This window comes from Hirundo rustica, chromosome 4 (assembly GCF_015227805.2).
Source record: "Hirundo rustica isolate bHirRus1 chromosome 4, bHirRus1.pri.v3, whole genome shotgun sequence".
NCBI classification, from domain to species: Eukaryota; Metazoa; Chordata; class Aves; order Passeriformes; family Hirundinidae; genus Hirundo; species Hirundo rustica.
In genome coordinates this window covers 5594635-5618009 of record NC_053453.1, presented here as the reverse complement: position 1 = coordinate 5618009, position 23375 = coordinate 5594635, and the positions used below count along the sequence as shown (strand labels likewise).

General features: G+C 39.1%; 1 protein-coding gene across 3 annotated transcripts in view; it reads left to right on the top strand.

The window, feature by feature from the left end:
* USP6NL (USP6 N-terminal like) overlaps window positions 1–23375 on the top strand; it is a 111886-nt gene that overhangs the window by 12568 nt on the left and 75943 nt on the right. The window contains exon 1 of one of the 3 annotated variants that reach the window (XM_040062622.2): window positions 9303–9800. The exons of the other annotated variants lie outside the window; for them this stretch is intronic. Coding sequence (XP_039918556.1) covers window positions 9728–9800 — 73 coding nt within the window. The 5' untranslated portion in view covers window positions 9303–9727. Of the gene's footprint in view, window positions 1–9302; window positions 9801–23375 lie in introns of those variants that run through there. 3 annotated transcript variants of the gene reach the window in all.

The following is a 23375-nucleotide window of genomic DNA, read 5'->3' as shown; positions in this document are numbered from 1 at the left end:
GAAATTTCTGAAGCAAGCACAAAGCTGTGTAGAACTCCCAAGTTCTTCTAGTTTGGGAAGCTGGTGTGATGTGTTGTTTTCTTTCTTCTCTTCCTTTTTTTCCCCAGTTTTATTTTGTGTAACATAATGGTCTCCAGAATGGAAGGCATACCAACACGCTGTAGAACCTCTCAATGCTTTTGGCCAGGGCAGTCATTAATTTAACAGATCACTAATGTAAAAGGGCACTTTGTTTTAATAAAGCACTTTGGTTTACCGTAGGAGAGGATTCTTGAATGCGCTCTTTCTGTTTTAGCCTTGAAAAGCTCTTTGAAAACCTGCCTGATTCTGTGGTGGAGTGCTGAAAGCCTTACTCAGAACTCTTTTGAGCACAAGTCGGACTTGCCAGAATTTTTAGGGACATAGGGAAGTAGGTCTCTCACCAGAATGTTCTGTTGCATTCATTGTAAAGCTTTTTCCTTCTCTTTTTTTCTTTGTAGTAGGATTTTATCCAGCATTATACAAGGAGTTTTAGTTTGTGGTGCTACTGTGTCCAACTTGTACAAACGCTACAATGGCATAACCTTCCTTTGCTGCGCTCTCCCAAATTTAGCTTTGGAGGTGACACTTGTGGGCTGCAGCTCTGAGTTCCTGGGGTGATGCTGTGCTACAGCCATGCTTGTGTTCAGGCTGCTCTACAGACCCTGTTTGCTTTGGGGGCTTCAGCACAGTTACAGCTCGTACTGTTTTACATCTGGCTGCAAAAACTAGACAAGCTTTTAGCTTCTTCTCTTCCCCAGTTGTATCAGATTACTGTAAGAATTTTTGAAGGATGTCATGGTCTTGAAGAACATGAGAGAAAAATTTGGTCTGTTGCTTGCTGTAAAAAGATGAGGTACAAATTGAAAAGTGTCAGTTTTGCTTTTTATTTCCTCCTCACTTTCTTCCCTCCCCCACCATTTTGTGTTAGAAACAGTGACAAAAATATTTGTACATTTTGCTTGTAAGTGTGTGGTAGGAAAGTTTCCTTTTTAGAGCAAAGGCTAATGAGTCACTTTTAGTGGCATTTCAGTATTTATTTATTTCTTGTGCTTTAAAACAAACTAAAAGAAATAATATTTATGTCAAACTCACGGTAAGGCTGTTGAGAGGTTTTATTCCCCTCTTCTTAATGCAACCAATCATTAAGTGGAACATCCGTTTAGGAGAACTAACACAATTTGTGGTTTTGTTTAATGCTATGTATTCAGTGCACTTACAGGATGATACAGCAAGGCCAGCTTACCTGGGTGTTGTTCAGTGAAATTTAACAAGGATGAATCCACTGCAAGGAGGGGATGATGGCACTTCTGTTCCTTTAGCACTGCTGTAGTTCCAGTGGGAGTTAAATGCTGGGTTGCAGTGCCTGAATGTAGTACTGGGTAGAGTGATGACCCTTCTTGTCTGGACCGTGGCAGTTGGTGGCTGAAACTTGGCACGATTTTAAATTTTCTGCAGCTGCAGGGAACATGGGAACATTAAATACACTGCAGTTTTCCATCTGCCAAAACTGAGACAGTGTTAGTAGGTTCCTCTGTTCTTGTTCATGAAATAAGTAGGAAAGATGTTCTTCATTTGGATAAATTGATTGTCTTAATGTGAAGCTGACTAAAGAAGTCTCAGATGGCCAAATGTTTCCATTTTTTCATTGGTGAGGGTATAGGAGAACTCTTCAAAAGAGGAAGCATTATATGTTTTTATGGGAAATAGGATTGGATACAAAGGGAGTGGGACCTTCTCATTACAGTGCACTAAATAAATCCAGATGTAAGAACAGAGGCAAAACAGATAACCATAAAGTAGCCACAACCAGCCACTTAGGCAGAAAATATCTCAAATAGTGCTCTAGCATTAAGCTTAAGTAGTCATAGTTAACATGATTGTCACATTCAAGTGCTAAGCTTGGAATTTTAAAACATGCTAGTTAAAATCTGCTTTGAAAGGCTGCATTTCTGAGTGAACACGGAAGGAGAGCAGGAGGCAGAAGTCTGAAAGTGAACAGGGAATGGTGTCTCCCATTAGAACACAACTGCAGGAAGCAAACAGACCCAGATACACTTCCTTTTAAAGGAACACTTCCTTCAGTTCTGTGTGACCTTCAAATTAAATTCCATTGGCTACTTTTGAAATGTTGAATTTGTTCTTCCTTTGAGTGTCTCTTCTTAGTAGTTTTTCCATCACTAAGGCAGATTGCATTTGTGGGATTAGGTCCCACTTAAGTGTTAGACTGGCCTATTACAGAGTATTCAAAAACTTGTTTTGAAAGTTTTGATTTTTCCTGCAGAGCCACAAAGCCACACCACGTACTATTTGCTGCACAAAGTATGGCTGCAAGTACATGGGCTTAATAAAAGTAATGTGTGTTTTGCAGTGGACTAATAAGGTTTGATGTTCTTCCTGGTGCCTCTCTACAGCTGCATTTTATTACTTGGATTAAATGTACATGCAGTGAAGGATTTAATCATGCTAACAAATGGCAGTGCATAGAATTTTCTAGTTTTCCTTTCCCTCAGGGAGGTACAAGATTATTAGTCTCATTCATATCCTCTTCAAAAGGAAACTAAGTAAGGGTTTAAATTAAAAGCAAAGTTTTTATTTTTCTTCTTTCTTTGACTTGAACACGCATTCATTTTTATCAGTCTATGCCTGATTAAACTAATGAATGTACTTTGACTTCCATATTAGCACATGTAAGATAGTAATACTTTTGTTTTTTGTTTAATATTGCAAAACCGAAAAAAATCTTTAATGACTAGTGTGGCTTCTTTCTGTATGCTTATGTTTGACAAAACATTTATTGATACACTTTAGCCTAAGATAAATTTGTTGATCAGAACTACAGCCATGACCCAAATCCAGGCCATATAAAATTGCTGCATATTCTGTTTGAAATGCTACAAATGCAGGAAATGCTGCATATTATTGGAGAATATATTTTAAATCATTTTTATTACTGTAATTACAACTTCATTAATGTCTGGTTTCTTTTTGAGACTTCTAGTAAGGAACTTCTTTTTTTTCCTCAGAAAAAGCTTCATTTGCAGCTAAAGCTATATGAAAACTTGCCATCATGAGGAAGACTGAGAAATCTTGTGGGGTGTGTGGGTTCACTGAGATGAGATCTTGTACTACCATCCTCTTTCTTCCCCCTGTTTAAGAAACCCCACCAAACATTATTTTATCAATCATTTGAAGTAGACTGCTTAGATACAACCTTTCTCGGGAGGGTGGTGGGGGAGCTCAGTTTGCTTTATTGTTGCTTTCTTGACCATTTCGTGAGCCTTATAAAGTGACCATTTGGCCTTTGAAGGGCATGGTGTGAGTGTGAGGAGAAAGAAATTTAATTAACATGAAGAATCTGTGATTCTATTCTTTTTAATTTTCATAATGCTTTGTACCTTGCTTAACACAATCCTAATCACAGAGACCCAGAAGACATGCGTACCTCTGTATCTAAGGAATTCTGCACTGCAGCCCTCTGAGCCATTCCTTTTGCCAGGTCTTTATGGGCTAAATATCTAAGAACTCTGAACTGTTGCTAAATGGTGCAGTTTAGATGCACTTGTATGTCTAAACCTACAGTTCTACAGAAAATATATGAGCAAAGAAGAAGCATTACCCTTTTCTCATGGAGGCGACAGGTATAAAACAGATTTATTGGGAAGGGAAAAACAAATAGTATATTTTTATATATCTTCCTTTTTGTAGGTTTTTTTTTTTTCTGGAAGAGTGCATCAAGACTTACATGAGCACAAACTTCTGATAGTGATCTCCATTAGTGTCTGATGTCTGTTACCAGAGTGATAAAAGTGATCTACACAGGCAGTTCCCTTGGCTTCCTTGTGGCTCTGTGGGAGACTCTGTCTTGATTCAGTCCAGAGCCACTTGCAGAATGTGTTGTAGCAAGAGCTGAGGGGGTGAAAACTGATGCAAGCAGGGTGACGGTGAGAGCACTGAGCAGGGATGGGATTGTGCAGTGTGTTGTTTTCCTTCACTGTGTCCAGTAAGGTCTGTGGAATGTGGCCCTGTGTTTTTCTGTCTCCCTTTTTTTCCCAGTTACAGCATTTATTTTTCTATTTCTGGGTTTATAGGTTTTTTTTCCTGGAACAGGTACAGATACTTTCTTTGACCATTTATTGATGTTTTCCATCATCTGAATTTAATGAAGAGCTTTCTTGTATGTAAAGTGTAAAGAAAAGCAGACTTCAAAAAAATAGCTTTCTCTTGAAATTATTACTTTTCCAGCCTTTAGCTCAAGCTACTTTCTCTTCCCAAGAAGATGCCTTCTAAATAAGGCTCCTAGATCTGCATCAGTTTCTTTTAAAAACTGCAGCTGTAGTTTCATGCTTTAAAATTGGTAGCAAACCTGCTAGAAATGAAGAAGAAAATATTCCTAAATGGATGCAAATTCCATTGGATTAAGCAGTTACTGACTATGAAGGACCATTGAGAAGACTGTGAGGATGCTTGTTTATTTTTATGGATGCTTTGCAAAATGCATAGCCAAAAGCAGTCATTTTTGAAAAATGAGCTCTTGAATAATAAATGGAGTTGTGTCGCTGGTGCAAACATTTTTACAAGAAAGGCTATGAGAATTTCACATAGGAATTCTGTGTGAGCATTAGGTTTTCTTCTTTTTGCCTCATTCACGCTTCAAAGGATGAACTGTAGAAAATAATGAAGATTAAGAATTTAAAGTTTCAGAGATTTATAGGGACAGTTAGTTATTGATCTGGAACTCTACAATTCTTGTCCAGCTACAATAGATTATTGAAAACTTAATAAAAACTGTAGGCTTCAGTTAGAAACTGGAAAATTAATTCAAAATATTAGCAAGAAACAATAGATAACCTACTTCATAGCTTAGTAATAATTTGTATTATGATATATTGCCTGTCTTAAATCTCAATGCCTAATTGTTTTGAGATAATAGCTTGAACACCAGTTGTGACAGGAAAAGTCAGAGCAGAGAGGAATATCATGAAACAAAATGTTTCTGGAGATAGTGGGGATAGTTAAGGTATTTGCCTTACTGCTGCATAGACATTATCTGAATTCATTGTTTTTGCAAGAAATAAGCTTTTTTTTTTTTTTTTTTTTTTTTGGTGAAGAGACTATGCAAAGGTTCTTATAATATAGTCCTCCTTTTATTTGAGATTTGAAAAATCTTTTCCCTGATGCCTGACTTGTATTTACTTAATCCTTGAATCTATTCTTGAAAACTTTTATCCCACATATGAGACAGTAGTTCCTGATGGGAAAATCATCTTCATTTTCTGAGCCCATTTGCTAAGATGGGAGGGACGATGAAGCAGTTGAAGTAGTTGTGCCCTGTGTGGTTTCTGAAACTGCAGCTTTTAAAGCAAACACTGCAATGGGTCATTAAGAGCAGGTGCCCTCACTTCCGATGGCACTGGAGTTTTTACAGCCGCTGTTACCGACAGCCCTGCTGGGACAGCCCTGCCGACTCTGAGGTGCTGGAGCATCTGAGTGTTACAGCCTAGAGAGGAGGGTCCAAAGGGCAAATGCACCCTGTTCTCTTGTAAATCCTCTTCTCTTGCCTCTAACGTCAGACTTTGCACTATTGCAGAACTAACGTCACCACAAGTGTTTTGTGTATTTATTTGCTTTCTATTGGACTTAAGGCTTCATCCTGCTGCCATTGAAACATTAGTGGCAGAAATGCCCTGGGCTAGGACCTTCCTGGCCATTTTGTTATGGGCTTTCCATTCCCTGGGGTGGCAGGCCAGAAAGTTTGGCATCTTAACCATATGTGAAGTCTAGCAGGTAGAGAAAAAGACATAATTCTGGCAGTGGGGAACACAGGGGAAGATGATGAAACCAAACCTGCACAGGTTTCTGCAGAGATGTTGGGAATAATCAATATGCAGAATGTCTGAATTCTGGACAGTTCAGGTTGATCAGAAATGGAAAAAAACCCCAGTGACAGTAACTTTGCATCTCAACTCAGATGTGTGCAGGGCTGTTGTTCTATGAATGAAAGCCCTCGAGCCATTGCACTGGCTTGGGTTTTTTCCTGTTAGTGGCTTGTACATCTTTCTGTAAACGAGGACACAACAAGCAGGCGCTTTTTGGGTAGCTGCAATGCTGCCTGGGAAAGCCCCGAGGGTTCTTGATGGTTTTTTAATAGCCTAGACAGAATGCTGTGAATATATAAACATTACAGATTAGAAAAAGAGAGTGAAAGAGAAAATATTAAGCCTTCCTCAGACTTAAATTCTGATCTTCCCCACCCCCTGTCAAATACCTTTGACAAATACCCACCGAGCCATCCTTCTGCAGCATCATTTGTGCTGTAAATGTGTTACCTCCTGGCAATAGGCTTCATGAAAAAGAGCTGCTTCCAAAGATCAGTTAATTATAATTACGTTAACGGAAGCGTTTTTATTCTGAATTATGATAGCTGACTAATCAGGATGCAGGTAATTTTTTTTTATTATGCTTGGGAGTGATCAAGGGCTGTACACAGTGATCCATAAAATCTCATCCTGGTTAACCGTTCCTTCTAATACTGTATTTCATCAGGTTGATAACGTGTGTGATTTCTGTATTCCCTACAATTTTGAAGTTGAGGAGGAAAAGCAAAATCCAAGAACATCATCAAGCACATATTGCTTTGCAAGCACTCTGTTGAAGAGGAAAAATGCTTGGCAGAGATCCTTGGTCTATGCATTGAATATGTAGCACTACTTTTTTTCTCAAACAGCATCTACTCAAATTGTTACACTAAATTTGTGACATGGGTTCTTTGTGGTTCACCTTGTGTATCTGTCAGAATTGCTGTGAAATTCCACCTGGAGTATCCTTGCCCACAGTGGGTGTTTCATCAGGATGTGTGGTCTGAGCGGTGGCAGTTGTAGTGACAGATTGTATGGGAGTATCAGTCAAAGATAAGAGTGAAATATAACCAAATTCTGACTCATGAGTAACAGATGAAATTATACAATTTAACTAGTTAGTGTGTTTTATTTCTAGAAGTCTTTTTGGTATTGCCTCTGTACTAAAGGAGGTTTAGTGTTGCTGTCTTGGTGCATAAATTGGTTTGAGGAAAGACAAATAGCAGCCACCAAGCTTACTGTGTAATTCTTCAAACTTCCAGTGACTTGTTGAAATTTCTTATTTATCATGCCTGCTTCAGACTTGCACCATTTTCTTTACACTGCATGTGGAATGTACTTTATGTTTTCCTAAATTATTTTAAGGCTTTGTGCGTTTGTTCGGTTTTTTTTCTACGTGCCAGTTGTCACAATAAAGACGAGAGGGAAACTCCTGTGCATACCAACTTTGGAAAGTGGTTCATGTTGAGGAAGGCAGGTGTGTGTGAAAATGACTTCCTCCTGAAGTTCTTGTGTGTCTCTTTAAAAGGGAGGACAGGGACCTGTACTGGCAAAGTGAGGGACAGTTTGGAAGAAAAAGGAACTCCTTCCTTTTTGCAGTTGGAAAAAGGTACTGAAGGGCTTAATTCCTTCCTTTTAAAATAATTTTTCACAAAAGTAAGTACAAGTCATGCCTTCTAGTCCTCTCTTCCTCTGCTCCCCCTTCCCAACTGTTAATCTTTGTCAGTCCATCATCCTCTCCTTGTTCCAGAACTTGAAAACTTTGCTGTAGTGATGAAATAATCAAATTCATTTAAAAATCAACTGTAGGATCTGCAGGGTATATTCTTGCTTGGAAGGCCAAGTGGATGTTTTTACTGAATATTTTATTTGACCTTAACCACTTTTTTTCATCCTTTTTTTTCTATCCATAATGTGTTAATATAAGGACCCTCAAAAATTTAGTAGTTCTGTAGTAGTTGTGTTTTGAGCACAATGAACTTAGTTTTTTTTCTTTTTAGAGAAAATTTGCAATATAATATAGTTCCAAGTAATGATATTCCTTTGGTTTTATATCTTTGGCTTGAAGATAAGGTGTTTGATTACCTAACTAAATAAAAAACAAATCCATCATGGTGAGATAATCATGGAAAAAGTTCTTCTAACAGCAGTTTTGAGTGCTGGATTATTAAATAATGGACCTCCAGGTAAACCTTATTGCACAACCCTGCATTTTACATCTTATTTTAATGTTCTGTAATTATAGTTGTTCTGGACGGATCCGCTTGTAATGATCTTCTCCAAACTTCTCTAAATATAAAGTCATTGGTCTTAAACCTGGAATTTAATTTTAGGTCCAGGAGTTAGAAGTTATTCTTAATACAGAAAAATTGAGGATTCTGTCTGTAACATTTTGAAGAATCCTTTTTCAGGAAGGGGTAAGTCATAGTTGCACAGTGTGTCTACAGGCTTCCTCTTGGGTGGACACTTGAATGTTTGCAGAATGGGAGAAGAAATCAGACAGCCTGGCAGGGAGAAGGATTTTTCTTGTCTTTGTTTTGCCTAATCAAGTAGGATGGAATTTTGGTTTGCTCTTCCTTCTGGCAGGGATTAATGGGCAGGCTGTGAATGAGACTGACATAACAGACGTAATTTGTCATTCCTGTGCTCTGTGTGATTCAAGAGATTGACATGGATGTGGATAAATACGCCAGTAGATCTTAAAATCTGCAATGCTTGTGATGAGCAGCTGGACATGGAAAATGGGAAGATGATCTCTTCTCCCTCCCCCCATCTAACACTTAAGCAATGGGAACAGAAGGTCTAAAGGCCAGAGAATGTGGCCTGTGGTTTATTTTCATGTTACAATTTTCAGAACGCATAGTTGGCTTCCTAAATTGATCTGTATATGTGTGCAAGGCCTCATAGTGCTGCGTTGGAGTTCAGTTTTCTGAAGTGTTCACAGAGCCTCTTCAGGCCTGACAGTTATTTAAAGTGATCACATAAAACATGATTCCTCATGATTTTTTCTTTTTTTGGGGGGGGGGGTTAGTTTTGCAGAGGCTTTGACAAAAGGCTCTTCTGAAGGGGCTTTGTACCTTTTCCAAATGCCATTAAAAATGTAGCGGGGCATATCCAGCAATCTGTCTGCCTAAAGTTACCTGACAGAAGTAATGACAATACCTTTGCTGAAAGAGTTCTCTGGGCCTCTGGTGGTGGGTGAGAGAATGCCTGAAATTCTCCCAGGATTTCCTGCTGTGTGAGAATTCCTGTCACGTACAAGGGTGTCAGAGGTTTCTCTTTGAGGGGGGAGCAAAGGAACCCCCTGAGTGTCTTTAGCAGAAGCTTGCTTGTGCCTGATGGAGTTTTTGCTGGCTGGGTTTAATTTTAGTTCTCTTGGTGGGTCTGACGCTGGGGAGTCTTTTCTCTAAACATTACGTGAAATTTCATGAATTGAGACTGACTTGAAAAGAGGATGCAGCCACACTTGTTAGTTACTGAGCTTAGGGGAGCACGCTGCATCAAGGGTTTGTTTTTGTTTTTATTTTCTTTAGCTACTTTGTGAACGTTTCCTTTAAACTTTATTTAGAGAAATCAGTATGCATTCTCTGCAGTGAATAATTCTAAAATGCTCCGTAGAAATACATTTAGGACTGCTTGCGGTTTTTTGTCTCCTTGTGCTGAAGTCACTTTAAATCCATCACCCCAGCCTGTAGAGTCGTCAGGCAGAAATCATCCTGGGAAGGTGGATGAGTTCTTCCTGCATCAGTTTTGCTCGAGCATACTGAAGACAGCCATGTAATAAGGTGTAGTAATGAAACCTGTTGGAATTTTGAAGGAGCACCTCGTTCCTTTGATCTTGCTAACGAGCAATGATTCAAGTGCTGCAGATTGTAAAGGATCTGGTGTCGCCAGCAAGACGGAGAACAGAGGCTGCCAGGAAAGGTAAGAGCAGCTCTGGGAATATACTCAGTGTTCTCAGGAACTTGCTGGGAATCAGAAATATTTTGGAGTTTGGTTGTGGTTAAATTGCATACTTGGTACTTAAAAATGCTCTTTGTTGTGCCGTGTACAGCTGCCATAATTTGGTTTCGAACTATATTAAGCCTAATTATTATCGTTTTTGCAACTGCTGCTTTCCCAAAGAGAATCCCAGTGACGTTTATTATGCTGGAAATTGAGTTTGTCAGCATCTGCAACTGTTACTGTTGTACTAAAGGTTTTCTTTTTTTTTGTTTTGTGGTAAAAAAACATGTTTGTTGTCAGGAGAGCTCAGGTTGTGAAAATAGCAGTTGTATTCTGTGTAATCCCATCCAAATAGTTTTTAGAGACTTAATGCTCTAAATGAGAATAAGAGCAAAAATAGGCTTCTTTAGTGCTTATAGGAATGAGACTGGAAGTACACAGCTGCACTGCTGGCTAGGTTTTACAATCAGATTATTTCTAGATTGCAACTAACTTCAAAATCCAAAATGCCTCTTTCAAGTGCCTGAAAAACTACTTGAAATAATCAATGATTGTTTGAATTTAATTGATGTTAAATGCTGTTCTCGTTTACTTCAGTGTGTTGAACATTTGTTTTTCCTTTGCTAAAGTAGTGCCATCTTTTGTGGTATCTGGCACACATATCTAATGAGGAACTGATTAAACACTTCTTTTGTCTTTTACATCTTAATTATTTGCAACTGCTAAATATTTGGCTTGTAGAGAAACTATATAATTTGTAGGGATAACTTAAAAATTTCATTTCTTTCTTATTAGACTCAATTTTCTAGGACCACTTTATTTTGTGTTGAATAGCTTGTGAATAATTTAGGTTTGACAGCATCTGCCTGTTACTGTGTCATTTTTTTGTTCTGCCCTTACTGTAATGTGTGGCTATAGGCAAGTACGTTTGTTTCAAACCAAGGTCAGGCTGCTCTAATTGTAACAAGTCAGTTCATGAAACACCTCTGTAAGCTAACAAAAGGAGTGAAGGTAGAACTGGGCTCAGATGTTACCCTCCTATTCTGAAAGAAAAAAAAATAATTACTTTGTTAGATTTTGCAGTGATTGGTTGAACATCCCCCCCAAGAGTTGTATAATTTCATCCCAGTGAATTACTCGACTTCAGCACTGCTCATTTCTGATTTGTGCTGCTTCCAGAGAAGGACGAAGGGGCAGAAGTTCTACTTGTCTCTTCTGCACATACATCACTAGCCAGGCAGGGTTTTTATAGAGCTGCTGTAAGAACTGTTTAAAAAGATATAACATTGAAACCCATAAAAATACTTATTTATAGGAACAGATTTAATGGCATTGAAAGGGAAAGCTTTGAAAAACACAAGGAAATGCTCTTTCTCAGTTCTAAAGCTTTCAGGTTTTTTTTTTTTTTTTTTGTTTGTTTTCCTATTTGTTTTACTCCCTTGGTGAAAGACATTAATTTTGGTCATTGTTTGGGTGGTATTCTCAAACTGCTACTAACTGAGCTAATTGGATGTTAGCTCTTACAGAACCTGGTGGTGCATTTTGACAAGCAACGTTAACATCTTAACATTAAAAAACATTCAAGTATTCTGAAGAAAACATTTACAAAAGATGCAAAATGCTGACAGGTTTTGGTGATCGATACAGTAATTTGAGTAGACATTGGGTTTTTTTTCTTCACAGCATGCAACATTAGGCATCTGGTGTACATGAAGGGCTGTATTCTGCAGAAAGGACTCATTCTCAGTATTGTTCTCAGTAAACGGAGAAATGGACTTGTAAAGAAAGAGTTGCTAGGAAGCCCACTGTGAATGTGAGGTGAATCCATTGAGGCACGGGGGATGATGTGTGAAGTGTTTACCAAAGTGCTTTCAAATTGGTGTTACTAAACTGTAAAGTTTTTAAATCCCATTCCTCAGGTGCATCCTCCCCTTGCCCTTTAAAAAGTGTTGTCATTAGAATATAATTTCTTGGAAGGTAAATGTTATGAATTTACACACACAGTGTACTAATTGCATATTTCATATGTAGTATCAAGTTAAAAACTTCTTTAAAACTGAAAGTCCTAACCAAGTAACTGTTCTTATAAATAGTACATAAGGTTGGGGGAGAAGGATTCCTCTGCCTTCCAATTTTCCCAAGATTTATTTTCAGACTGAGGCTTAGAAGCACAGTTAATAGCCAAGAGAATGTCTTTTTGCATCCATCATTCAACATCAGAAGCTTGTTATAAGGTCTGCAGTAAGCACAGCTACTGTGGAGATGAAAATTCAATCCCTGCAGAAGAAATTCCTGCAGAATGCCGTTTAAACGAAGCCCATTACTAATGCTTCATGAGTTGAAATGTGGATTTAATGGGGTAGCTGAAGAGCCTGACAGAGTTGTGGAGTCTAATTTTGGTTTTTTATGGGCCAGTCTAATTTCATTGTGGCTGTGACCTGTGCCAGGGGTTAAATGAAATTTAATTTTCTGTATCATAAGAGGTTGATAAAACAGGTGGTTTACAAGACTAAATCCCACAAATAGTGAGGCAGTGTGAGCATGAGTGACTACCTCATCTCCCAGTGCAGGACCTGTGGTTCTGGTTTTGTCTTTGGCTGCTGTGGCTGACATCAGAAAAAAAATCCTTCAGCAGGCCTGGGAGTCTTGCTTGGTGAATACATGAAGTGAGCTAAACAGTAGGTTTTGATTTATGTCTCACATTTCCATACTCTTTTTTTTAATCTTGTGCTGTTTAAAAATTGAATTACTCCATTTTTTTAGGAAAAAAAAGTTCTGTAATTGTTTTCCATAGTCTTCCAATTGCAGTGAAGCTGAGTGTGTAGAGTTAGTTGTTTGGTTTTTATGAATTTAGATTTTGGGAAACTCCAGACCCTTACCATATGTGGATAATATCAGATTCATTCAAGGAAAAAATTGCCACTAGTCATTTATTGTCAGAGGTAATACTTTACATGCCATGTTAGTCTGAAGGTGAACATGAAGTGGTGAAGAAATTTTTGTTTATAAAATTGAAAGTCTGCTTTGAATAAAATGATAAATCATGGCAGTATAAAATTCACGTGACAAGTGTTCGGATTTGAAGCCAAACATTTTAGGAGACCTGAAACCTTTCTGAATTTTAAAAAAAAAGTTCAAATGTTATTTGTCCTAGAGAAATCCATGTAGAGTATAAATCTATAAATTATTTTCTTCTTTTCCATCACTAAAATCCTGGTTGAAATCCAGATTGTTTAAAATTATTGAAGAAATGCTCATGTTTACTTCTTTCCTCCCTTCTTCCTCTTACAGATGGCTACAGCAGAACTTTATTGGCAACATCACCTTGATGTTAGGATATAAAAAGAGACGTATTAAAGCACTTCTAGCAGATGAGAAAACTAAATTGAAATCACAGAATTAAAAAGGGATGTGAGTATTTCAGTGTGAGGGAAACCTGAGAGAAAACTTCAGTTTGATTCTTTTTTTTTATTTATTTTCATGGAATGCAAGAGGGGGCATATATTTGGTCCTTCGAGATGTGTAAGTGTTGGGCCAGCCAAGGATAACTGTGTTTAAATTCTCCAGCAATAAAATGACACTTGGGAAGTTACTGCCTGGATTCACTGCAGACAGTACTGCAGTGGTACCTTGTATTTCAGACTTAGACTTGACCAGAAATGAGCAGTGGGTTTTTTGGTCTGTTTCTCTGAGCATGGACTAAGTTGATTAGTTGCAAGATGTAGAAAATAAAATAAAGGTACCACATCATCAAGTTGTGGTGTTTTCTTTTTAGCTTTGGTGATAGTAGAGGAAAAGTGTAATTAAATCAAATGCATTAAGGCATCTACTGAAATATGGGAAACTTTCTTCAATCCCTTGATTTTTCTGTTTGTTGTAGCATCTTTGCAAGGAAGACTGAGAGTTTTGCCTCTTATGGGAGGTTTCAGGGTTACCTGAATTTCTTATTTTACTTCATATAACACTGTTATAATGCAGGTTGAGTATTTTAACTGATAAATACTGGATTAGAAATAAAGGTTTCTCTAGACTCGTATACCTATCCTTGAATTACTAATTTTTTAAAGGAGATTGGCCAGAAGAGCCAAGTTAATAAAAAATTAATGAAGCTCTTCAGTGAGCTGCAAGAAGCAGGGAGTTAAATTTCTTTTTTTTTTTTTTTTTTTTTTGTCATTAAATAGGAAATTCTGCCCACAGCAGTCAAATAATGTATTGTAGTCTGCAGCTGATCAGCACAGGTACACAGCTTCAATTCATAATTTACTGTGGCAAAGTTTCTACCAGTTTTACAGAATTTAACTGTATTTCAACTGTTCTTCTGACATTATTTGTGCTGAAGTTTCAGCTGTGGTTTCACAAATAATTAAAGCTGGCAGAAATTACTACTCCTGCCTTGCCTCTGCTGTTCACTTGGCCTCTTCATCCCAGTTCAAATCCTTCAGCTGAGTTTGTGTAGCCGTGCAGTGGTTTGGAGTGGCACACTGTACTTTTCATTCCTGCTGAGCTACTGTAACCTTGATCAGTTTAACTCATGCACCTGCTGGTGCAGTTCCACAGGGCTGAGCTCCAGGGAGGAGCCAGCAGTGGGATGTGAGCGAATCCATGGGGACAACCTTCCTTCAGTGGTACCACTGGCTGAGGCTAAAGGGAGATGCTGGTGGGACTTCCTTCTGCTGGACTGGGAGGAATTCACCTCAGGGTGATACAGACACAAGCAAGTGTTAATACAAGTGGACACACAGTGACTCCTCCAGAGTGTTTTTACCTAATATACCTAATATTTCTGTGGCTGGCATTTGCTGTGTCTCACTTTAAATAGTAGTAACTTTCATGGGTCACACATACATCGTGGCTTTTCTGTTGAATTTCTTATCCTGGCATTTTATTGCCTTTTTATTTCATTTGAAATTTTATTCTTCTCCTTTGTGTGATGCCAGCTGCAGTGATTAAGAAAGGTCCTGGTGCTGCTTCACCATATGTAGCTTTTAATGGCTTATTTTAGTGTCTGTGTATTTGGTTATTAGGTAGGTAGCATCATTAAACAAAGTCTGTAGATGTTGTATCTTGGGAATTGCTCTGTGGCGTAACAAAATTAATACAGACAGGTAGAATTCATTTAGCTATGAAGGAACTACAGAGAAAAGCACTACTTGTTCTCTCTTTGTGCAGTAGTCACCTGAAATGAGCTAATTTACAAGCAGGTAAGCACAGCAAAGGCAACTCATCTTCAGCTTCCTACCGTGATTTGTTATTCTAGTATGTCTCGGATCCCCATTTTTGGGAAGATGTGACCCTAAACCCATTAACTGTTAACTTTACTATTCTCAATAATCTTGCAATACAATTTTAGTGGTCTTATTTGTAGCAACTGGGGAATGTGGGAGCTTAACATAAAATACTCCTATACAAGTAGGCTTGAAAAAGAAGCAATATAGAGAACAGTGCAGTAGTGTAATAGGGAAGAGCACAGCAGGCGATGTTTCTGTTAGATGGGACAGAATTTCAGTTCTGTGTACATCAGCACAGCTGTTTTGGCATCACTGAAGCTGATCTGATTTGCTGTGTGTGGGGATCTGCAAACCCTGTCCTGGTTTCACTGCAGCAGGAGGCAGCTGGGTGAAGAGACCAACTGAAAACAAGGTGGATTTGTTGGGTTCCTTGAAAGAAGAGAACAATTAATGATTTATTTAAGTTTTTGCTTAACATTTGGGAAGATTAATGAGTTACATGGTTCTGAGCTCGAGCTGGTAGGATGAGTATATTTGGTTTTCTGGTTTCAGTGATACTCCAGCTGAGACAAAGATTCTGTGTTGCCTGAGGCATTTGTCCACTGTGTTTGCCGTAGAGCCAAGATCTCAAGCCTGGATCTGAACATGGCAAAAAGATGTTTTTACCCTGTGCCTTTCCTGCTCAACTGGCTCTTGTGCTTCTATCAATGTGTGAATTTTACAACTAAGACATTCTAGTTTTGGTTTGGAGACTATTGAGAAAAGGCTGGGAAGCTCTGCCTGAAGGATCTGGAAAAACAAGCCTCATTCTTAGTCTTGTATTTTCATAGTTCAGGTGAACATATTTTTTCTGATCTTCATTTTGGTGGGATGGCAGTTGTGCATGTGCTGTTTTCAAGCATGTAGAACCTTTTTCTTCTTGTTGACTGTCAAAGGGTAATTCTGATGTTATTTTACCTGAGCAAATATATTCCTTTCCTTGAAGAAAAACTTGTGCTGTTGAGATGTGCACACTTCAAACACTGAGGGGCTGTCTGATTTTTTTTTTTTTTAAATGTGTTAAGTTCTTAAGTTTTCAGTATTTTATCCTCATGCTTATGGAATTTGGAATACAGTGTTAAATATGAATGCCAATGTCCATGTTTGTTAATTGGGAAGCTGGTACAGAATTTATTTTAAAAGCTTAAAACGTGATAATTTTTTGGTTAAATTGCAGTGGATATGATTAAGCAATGGTGCAGATCTAAAAGTTAATATGTTTGCCTGTTTGTTTTCAATAACTTAAAATGTGATGAATATTTCAAAGTGACAGGATCCCAGCTGGACATTTTCTACAACAGATAATTATAGCAGTTGGGAGGTTTAGACAGTGCTTTGGTGTATATTGACGTTCACAACTTTCCTGGACATCTTATCTGGCTTCTTCAAAGTAATTTTGTCCTGTTGAACTTTTGGATCTTTTGGTATAGCTTGTAAGGGAAACATCCAGACTTCTCCAATCAGCTGTCAAAGCAATTTTTTTTTTAGTTAATCCTGTCTAACAGCAGATAAAAATACTGTTTTTCAGTGGATTAGCTTCCTCTATTTTGTCCTTCTTGTTGCAAGTCCAAGCATTTTTTTCTAAAGTAAATTATCTGTCAGCATTAGTATTAAACTATCCATAAAAATGTTAATTTGAACTGAATTTCCAGATCAGACAGAAAGCTTAATTAATGTCAGTTAATTAAATTCTTGGTGGAAATGAGAAAATAAGTACACAGATGCCCAAGACTGCTGCTGTCTCCTTGCTCATAAAGCAGCTAACGAAGCATTTTTAGCAGTACCTGGAGGGGGCAGGTCCTTGGTGAAAATAATTTCCTCAAGGAACTCATTCTGCTCCCTTCTGCTTCATGTCCCAGGTGATGCAGGTTTTTTCCCCTACTGTTACTTTCTGTATCATTACATGTCAGCACAAATAAAAGGAAATAGCTGTGCAGGCACTTGGTTCACACTCTTTCCTCCAGGAGAAGAGCATGACCCCTCTGTCTGGTGTCATGGTCGCTTAACTCTGCACCCCAAGTTGGAGTATAAATCTTGGGACCTGCCACAAGGGCTCCACGTGTGCAAGTGGGTTTTGGTGTAAAATGAGCCTGGGCTGCCTGGCCGCAGCTCCTGTGAGCAGGTTCTGTCCGCGTGGAGAAGCTCATGGATATTCAGCTTGTGGACTTTGGACACTCTCGTTTGCCCGATACCTCTGCTGGGTTGGAGGTGTTCTGTATTGCCACTGGGAACAGCTCGAGTGCACACTTCACGTGGAATTGATGGTTTGAGCAATAACTCTGCAAGATAGGATTTTCCTGTTTCTTTTGTCTCAGGGTGTTCTGAAGACCTTGAGGGTTTTGTTACTTTTAAGCCAGGTATCACCCTGAATCACACAGCTGAAACTGTACATCCTTGGGGACTGAGTTGTGTGCTGCAGTTGATATTTTTCCCTTCCCACTGTTCGTGTGATACTGGGCTTTGTTGTTTGTTTGGTGTGTTGTTTATTCTTTGTTTATCAGTAATTTTTTGTCTGGCACTGTTGTGCTTTCCGAACAACACATTATCACAATCTGGATGCTCCACTCCTATGGCACATTAGCCACTTGGACTATTGTAGTCTAATGCAGACAGTAATGAAATGTAAGTGGAATATTAGGAAAAGCAGTCTACTTATTTCCCTGTGGTTTAATTCATCATTGAAAAATAGATTTCTATTAAAGGATCTAAAAATCCAATGCCTTTTTCTTAGCATTCAAGCTATAGTGCTGTAAATGATGGCTGCACCTTCCCTTCCTTACACCACTGCAGGCACCAGTTATATCTGAACATGGAGTGTTCAAATTAACCTTTCTGCCTATTATTTTTCCAAAAGCAGATAGCACAGTCCTGTAAATTTTGTGGGCAAATCACACAGAGCTTTCTGCATTTATCGACTGGCAAATATTTTTTTCCCTGGAAACTGAAGGGGAAATAAGTTTGGGGTTTTTTTCTTGTTTTTAGATGAGACATTTTTCCTTTGAGATTTACCTAATATATCAGGTAAGATGAATATGTAAGCATTTGAAGAGGAACGTAAGCGTGAACAGGCAAATTTCACCATATCACTATGTGCTAATTTTCCCCCCTAAATATTTTGACTACAGGGCACTCTCCAAGCCCCTTTTTATCTCCACTTAGTCAGAAGTATCTTAGAGAGGTTAAGACTGAGTTTCAGGCTTTTTTAGAAATAAATTCTTCAGATTTTTAATTAATAATTTTGGTGTACTGATTCCTGTCACAGTTAGAATGGAAGTGAAGCTTTTGTTTCTAAGCCTCATTTCTGAGTGGGAAATAGCAGCAGTCTGAGGGACATGGTTAAAATGCAGTTCACAGGTCTCAGCTGGAATGTGAGAAGTTGCCTTGATCTGAGACTTCCTCTTGCTGATAGAAAAGGAAATACTGTTTGTGCTAATGAAGGGACTTTGGTAACTTGAATACGCTGTGATCTCTCCTAGGGAAATATTTTCTGTTTCATTTAAAGTCACATTGTTTGGATTGGTGGAAAAATTCATCATCGCTTTCAAGTGTTGGGTGTTCCTGGGATGCTTCCAGGGCTCCCCAGTGTGCAATATACTGCTGATTTCAGGCGTTGCACTTTGCTCTGTGATGTGTAAATGGCTGCACTATTGCTCTATGCCCTAATTTTTCTCCTTCTATGAAGAAAAACCTGACTAATCCTTTCCTTTTTCTGATGACAGCTGTATGTTGAAAAGACTTTAAAATGTTTTGAAAAATTTCCCTATCTATGCTGCAGCTGCATCAAGTCTTGAAGCCACCATGTCACACCACTGGGTAAAAGAAAGTGTTGTGTTCACAGACTGTAGTGTGGATCACACATGGCACAAATCAAAGATATGTTTTTGTCAATTCTGTGCCGTGAATTAGTACCCTGGCTAGGTTTTGAAATACGTGGGATGAATGCTACTCTGGAGCTTGCCAAATCTATAGATGAAAAAGAAAATAAGCTACACAGACTTCAATTCCCACTACTATTTAGTTTATAGGCATTGGAATGACCTTCTAATCTGTGCAGTGATAATTGCCTGTTTTACATAATGTGTAAGGCTTTGCAGAGGAGTGTTTGTAGTGATGGAACATGTATTAAAAATCATTGTCTGGCAGCTAATAAGAATGTAAAGCCATTCTATAAATAGTGCAGATAAGCTCTAAAAGGAGGAATGAGCAAATATACTTAGGCAAATCAAAGGACAACTGTGCTGGGGCCCAGGCTGGGCATTTAACATAACAGTGGCTCATGAACTGTGTCCATGCTGGCAGGGAGTGTGGAACAGGAGGCAGAGGTGGAGAGAGGAAAGCTGGCAGTTCAACATTCCTCTGTATTTTGGCAGTTTTTTCCAGGCTAGATCAAACCTTGCCCTTATTCTTTGTGTAGAGCATAACTTGGAGGTAGGAGTGCATCTCCCAGATAGTTGAACCTGGAAGGAATCCAGGTTTGCATACTTCCAAGTCTCTTCCCAGCACAAAGTGGAGAACAGTAAATAGAGATGATCTGGAGCTTTGCTCCAAAGCGCTCTTCCAATTTAGACTAAAATGCTATTTATAGAATTGCGTGGAACATCAGTAGTCTTTTATCCCAGATTTATGATCTTGGCATTGGATAGAATAGCCTAATGAGGTTTTTCTTGGAAATAAGTGGAATTTCTGGTAGGCTTGATATTTCAGGGGCAGAAAGGAGATCAAGAGATTATGCACTAAAGCATCGAAGACTGACATTTATGACTTGGGTTTCTGTATGCTCTGCATCTTGAGATTAAGTGCTAACTTTATGGCAGAGTGTCTGTTTGGCCCCTGTACTGGGCTTACATGGCAAGGTTTTGGTAGCTGGGGCTGCAGAGGTAGCCTGTGTGAGAAGAGGCCAGGGTGTGCCCCTGGGTTGGACACAGCTTGCACCAAAACAGGAGCTGAGCTCATCAGTGAAGCTGGTGACACCTCTGAGATAAGACAGTTAAGAAATGCTAAAAACCACAGTGCAGCAGTTGTGAGAGAGAGAAAAATATGTGGGAATCAACTCTGCAGACCCCAAGGTCAGTGGAGGAGCAGGAGGAGGTGTTTAAGCACCAGAGCAGGGTCATGGGCAGCTCTGGAGATCATGGTGAGGCAGCTGTGTCCCTGCAGCCCCTGGAGGTCCATGAAGGGAGCAGAGATCCACCTGCAGCCCATGGACAGCCCATGGTGAAGCAGGCTTCTGGTGAGAAACTGTGGCCCTCAAAGAGGAGCCCACTCCAGGAACAGGTTTTCTGGCAGGAGCAGCAGCTCGTGGGAAAGGCCCCTCTGGAATAGTTTGTGAAGGACTGCGTCCCTTTGGAGGGACCCCGTGCTGGAGCATGGGAAGAGTGTCAGGATTAAGGGGCAGCAAAACCCAAGTGTTATGGGCTGACCTATTCTGTTCTTAATTGCCAGTAAATTAGTTTTCCCAAGCCAAGTAGGTTTTTCTCATGGGTAATTGGTGAGTGACCTCACTGTTTATCTTGATCCATGAGCTTTTTCCTCTTTTCTTCTCCCCCAGTCGAGTAGGAGGAGTTGAGAGCAGGTCAGTGGGCACCTGGCAGCCAGCCAAGGGTCAACCCACTACAGCAGTGCTGAGGATGTGAACAAACAAACTTTGCAGGCCTCTGTTCCCGTGTTCTCCTCAGTCCAGGTTCCCTGAAGCTGCCAGTGGTGGCAGCATGAGCAAATTCAGCAGTTGGGCTTTTCTGTCATGGGCTTACAGTGCGCTCACATGATCCTGTTTACCAGCTCTGCCCAGAGCAGTAACTTCCAGCAGAGTGTGAGACAAAGAGCAGTGATGTGGTCGACAAGCGCTGGAAAGCCAGGACTGGATGTCTGAATGATGTCCTCCTGTCTTCTCCTTTATGCTCTCTTAATGTACTCCGAGGTAAAATCTGTGTTTTAAAAAAAAAAGCTAATAAGCTTTGTAACATTTCCAGCTACTGCTGTGTAGTAATTGGTTTTGAAACAGTATTTACTGGTATGCCAGTGGACACTTCTGAGCAATTTTGGCTGGTAAATGTTAGAAATTCTAAAGTCATTGCTACCATTAGGAAATGTCAACAAATTATCCCTTGCATCCTAGCCGTGATATAATTTCGGGATATGAAGAGCTTGGAGAAGAGATAATCAAATTAGGGCTAATGAGAATGCACTTGAATGTGAGGGGGAAAAGGGGACACAACATTGATTTGATATATCTGAATCATTCCTGCTGCTGTTGAATTGCTATTTAGTAGTTTGGCCTGGGCTTTGTTTATTTGACTAAGCTGCCTTGGCAATTTCTGATTCCTTTTTAATTTAAAACAACTTTTCTGCAGTATTTTGTTTTTCCTCTCAAACCTGTTTTTACCTGCCTTTTATCTGTCATGAAGCTTTCATCACTTGAGTTCATAGATTCTGATTAGTGGGAAAACCTTTGTTTCCAATTGAAAACTAAAAAAAAAAAAAAAACCAAACAAAAACCAAACTTAGAGCCTCATATTTGGGAATAATTTATTTTAATACAAAGACATGACAAAATTGCTGCAACATGAAAACTACTGTAGTTCTTTTATAATTCTAGATTATTTTTTTCCTCCACAATTAAAAAAAGCAGCAGATGAGCTTGTTTCCCAAGCATTCTTTTTCATTCTGAGCCAAAAGTGAAATGTCCTTCAATTAAAATTTAGGCTAAGGCTGTAAATATTTGGTATTCTATTTATATGAGCTAAGAAGCTTGAACTTAAAATACTGATGGCTGAATGATGTATCAGAGAACTGTCTGACATTGGACTAGTAATGACATACCAGTTTCACAGAGGAATAGTTTCCTCTGAGGTGTAAAAATAAGAATTTGTCCTTGTCACATCATTAGAGTGGCTTATAAATATGGCAATTCCCTGTGTCTTTTCCTTAAAACTTGGATCTACCTAAAAGGTAACTATAAAGTTTTTTAAAAGAAGCTAATTTATACCTTATTTGTATTCTTTTTGTGCTGGTAGGTCTCAGTTGTGGGTTGGAGAAAACTGTGCTTTGCAGAGTTACTTATGGTTCATAGACCCTTCACACTAAGTTGTGCCATAGCCTGCTCTTCTCCAACTTTTTCTATTTCTTCTTCATCTTGTTAAGAATGTGCAGTTGTTTTGCATCCGTATTTTGCCTCCATGAGTTTTCCTTTAGGCTTTTGTTTTTTAATTTTTTTTCCTTTCATTTCAGTATTGCTTGTGTAGGCAGAGAGATACCAAATAGTAGTGATGTAGCTGTATGTAATATACAGGTGTGAAGGAGGAAAACAGGTGCAGGGCGGTGGGAAAATTTGTACTCAGATTTGATGGAATGTTGTAACCCCATACTCCTTACTGGTGATGACCTCTGCGTGTTTTAACTCTACAGCTAATTACATTCGAGCAATTTGGTACATCATCCTCTTAAAATGTCATTCCTTAACTAAAACATCAACTTCCTCTCCCTCCCACCCCACTTTCTGTATCCTCTCTTCTTATTGTTTGCATTTGTACTGTCACTAGGTGTGACTTCTAAATTCTCAGTGCTCTGCTTCTCAAGTCTCAGGAGGTGTTACATGACCAGAAAACAATGACACAGGTCACTGCCTCGCTGTGGGCTGTGTGTCAGGGTGAAGGTGCAGTGTCCAAGCTGAGCAGCAGTGCTTGGACTGTGCTTCCATCAGCCCTGCAGCTTTGGACCTCTCAGACAAGAGCAGAACCTCTCATTGCATTCCCAGCAAAGATTTTTTTAATTTAGTAAAGCCTGGTTAGCTGAGTTTCAAATTCATGTATTTGTCTTGTGCCTTTGCTTAAAGTCCTGTTTGTTTACCTGAGGAAAAGTGACTTAGTCTTTTTTTGGAGCCGGTGATTCAGTGAAACACCGCGTGGGCTCAGTAGCACCTGAAGAATAATGGCTGTTTGTGATGCTGTTTTAATTGAGAGAGAACTTCCCCAGGGCCTGCAGCTGACTCGTTTTTCAGAGAAACCTGTCATCAATGTGTCTGGGGTGGCCTGACTGTTACCCTGGGATTAAGCAGCCTCTTGTACCTCAAGTACAAAGTGCTCTCTGATGCTTTTGTTTTTCTACTTTTATAGCACTTGTTATCACAGTAATGGGAACCACTGGTTCCTGTTGTCAATGCTTAGGTTTTGTGTGCTCTTCCAAAACAGTGGGTGGTGGCAAACAGTTTGTGTGAGTAATTTTAGAGTGTTTAATAGTTACACCTCTGGATTTTTCTCTGCCAGGGAATAAAGTGAGCTAGAGAAGGAGA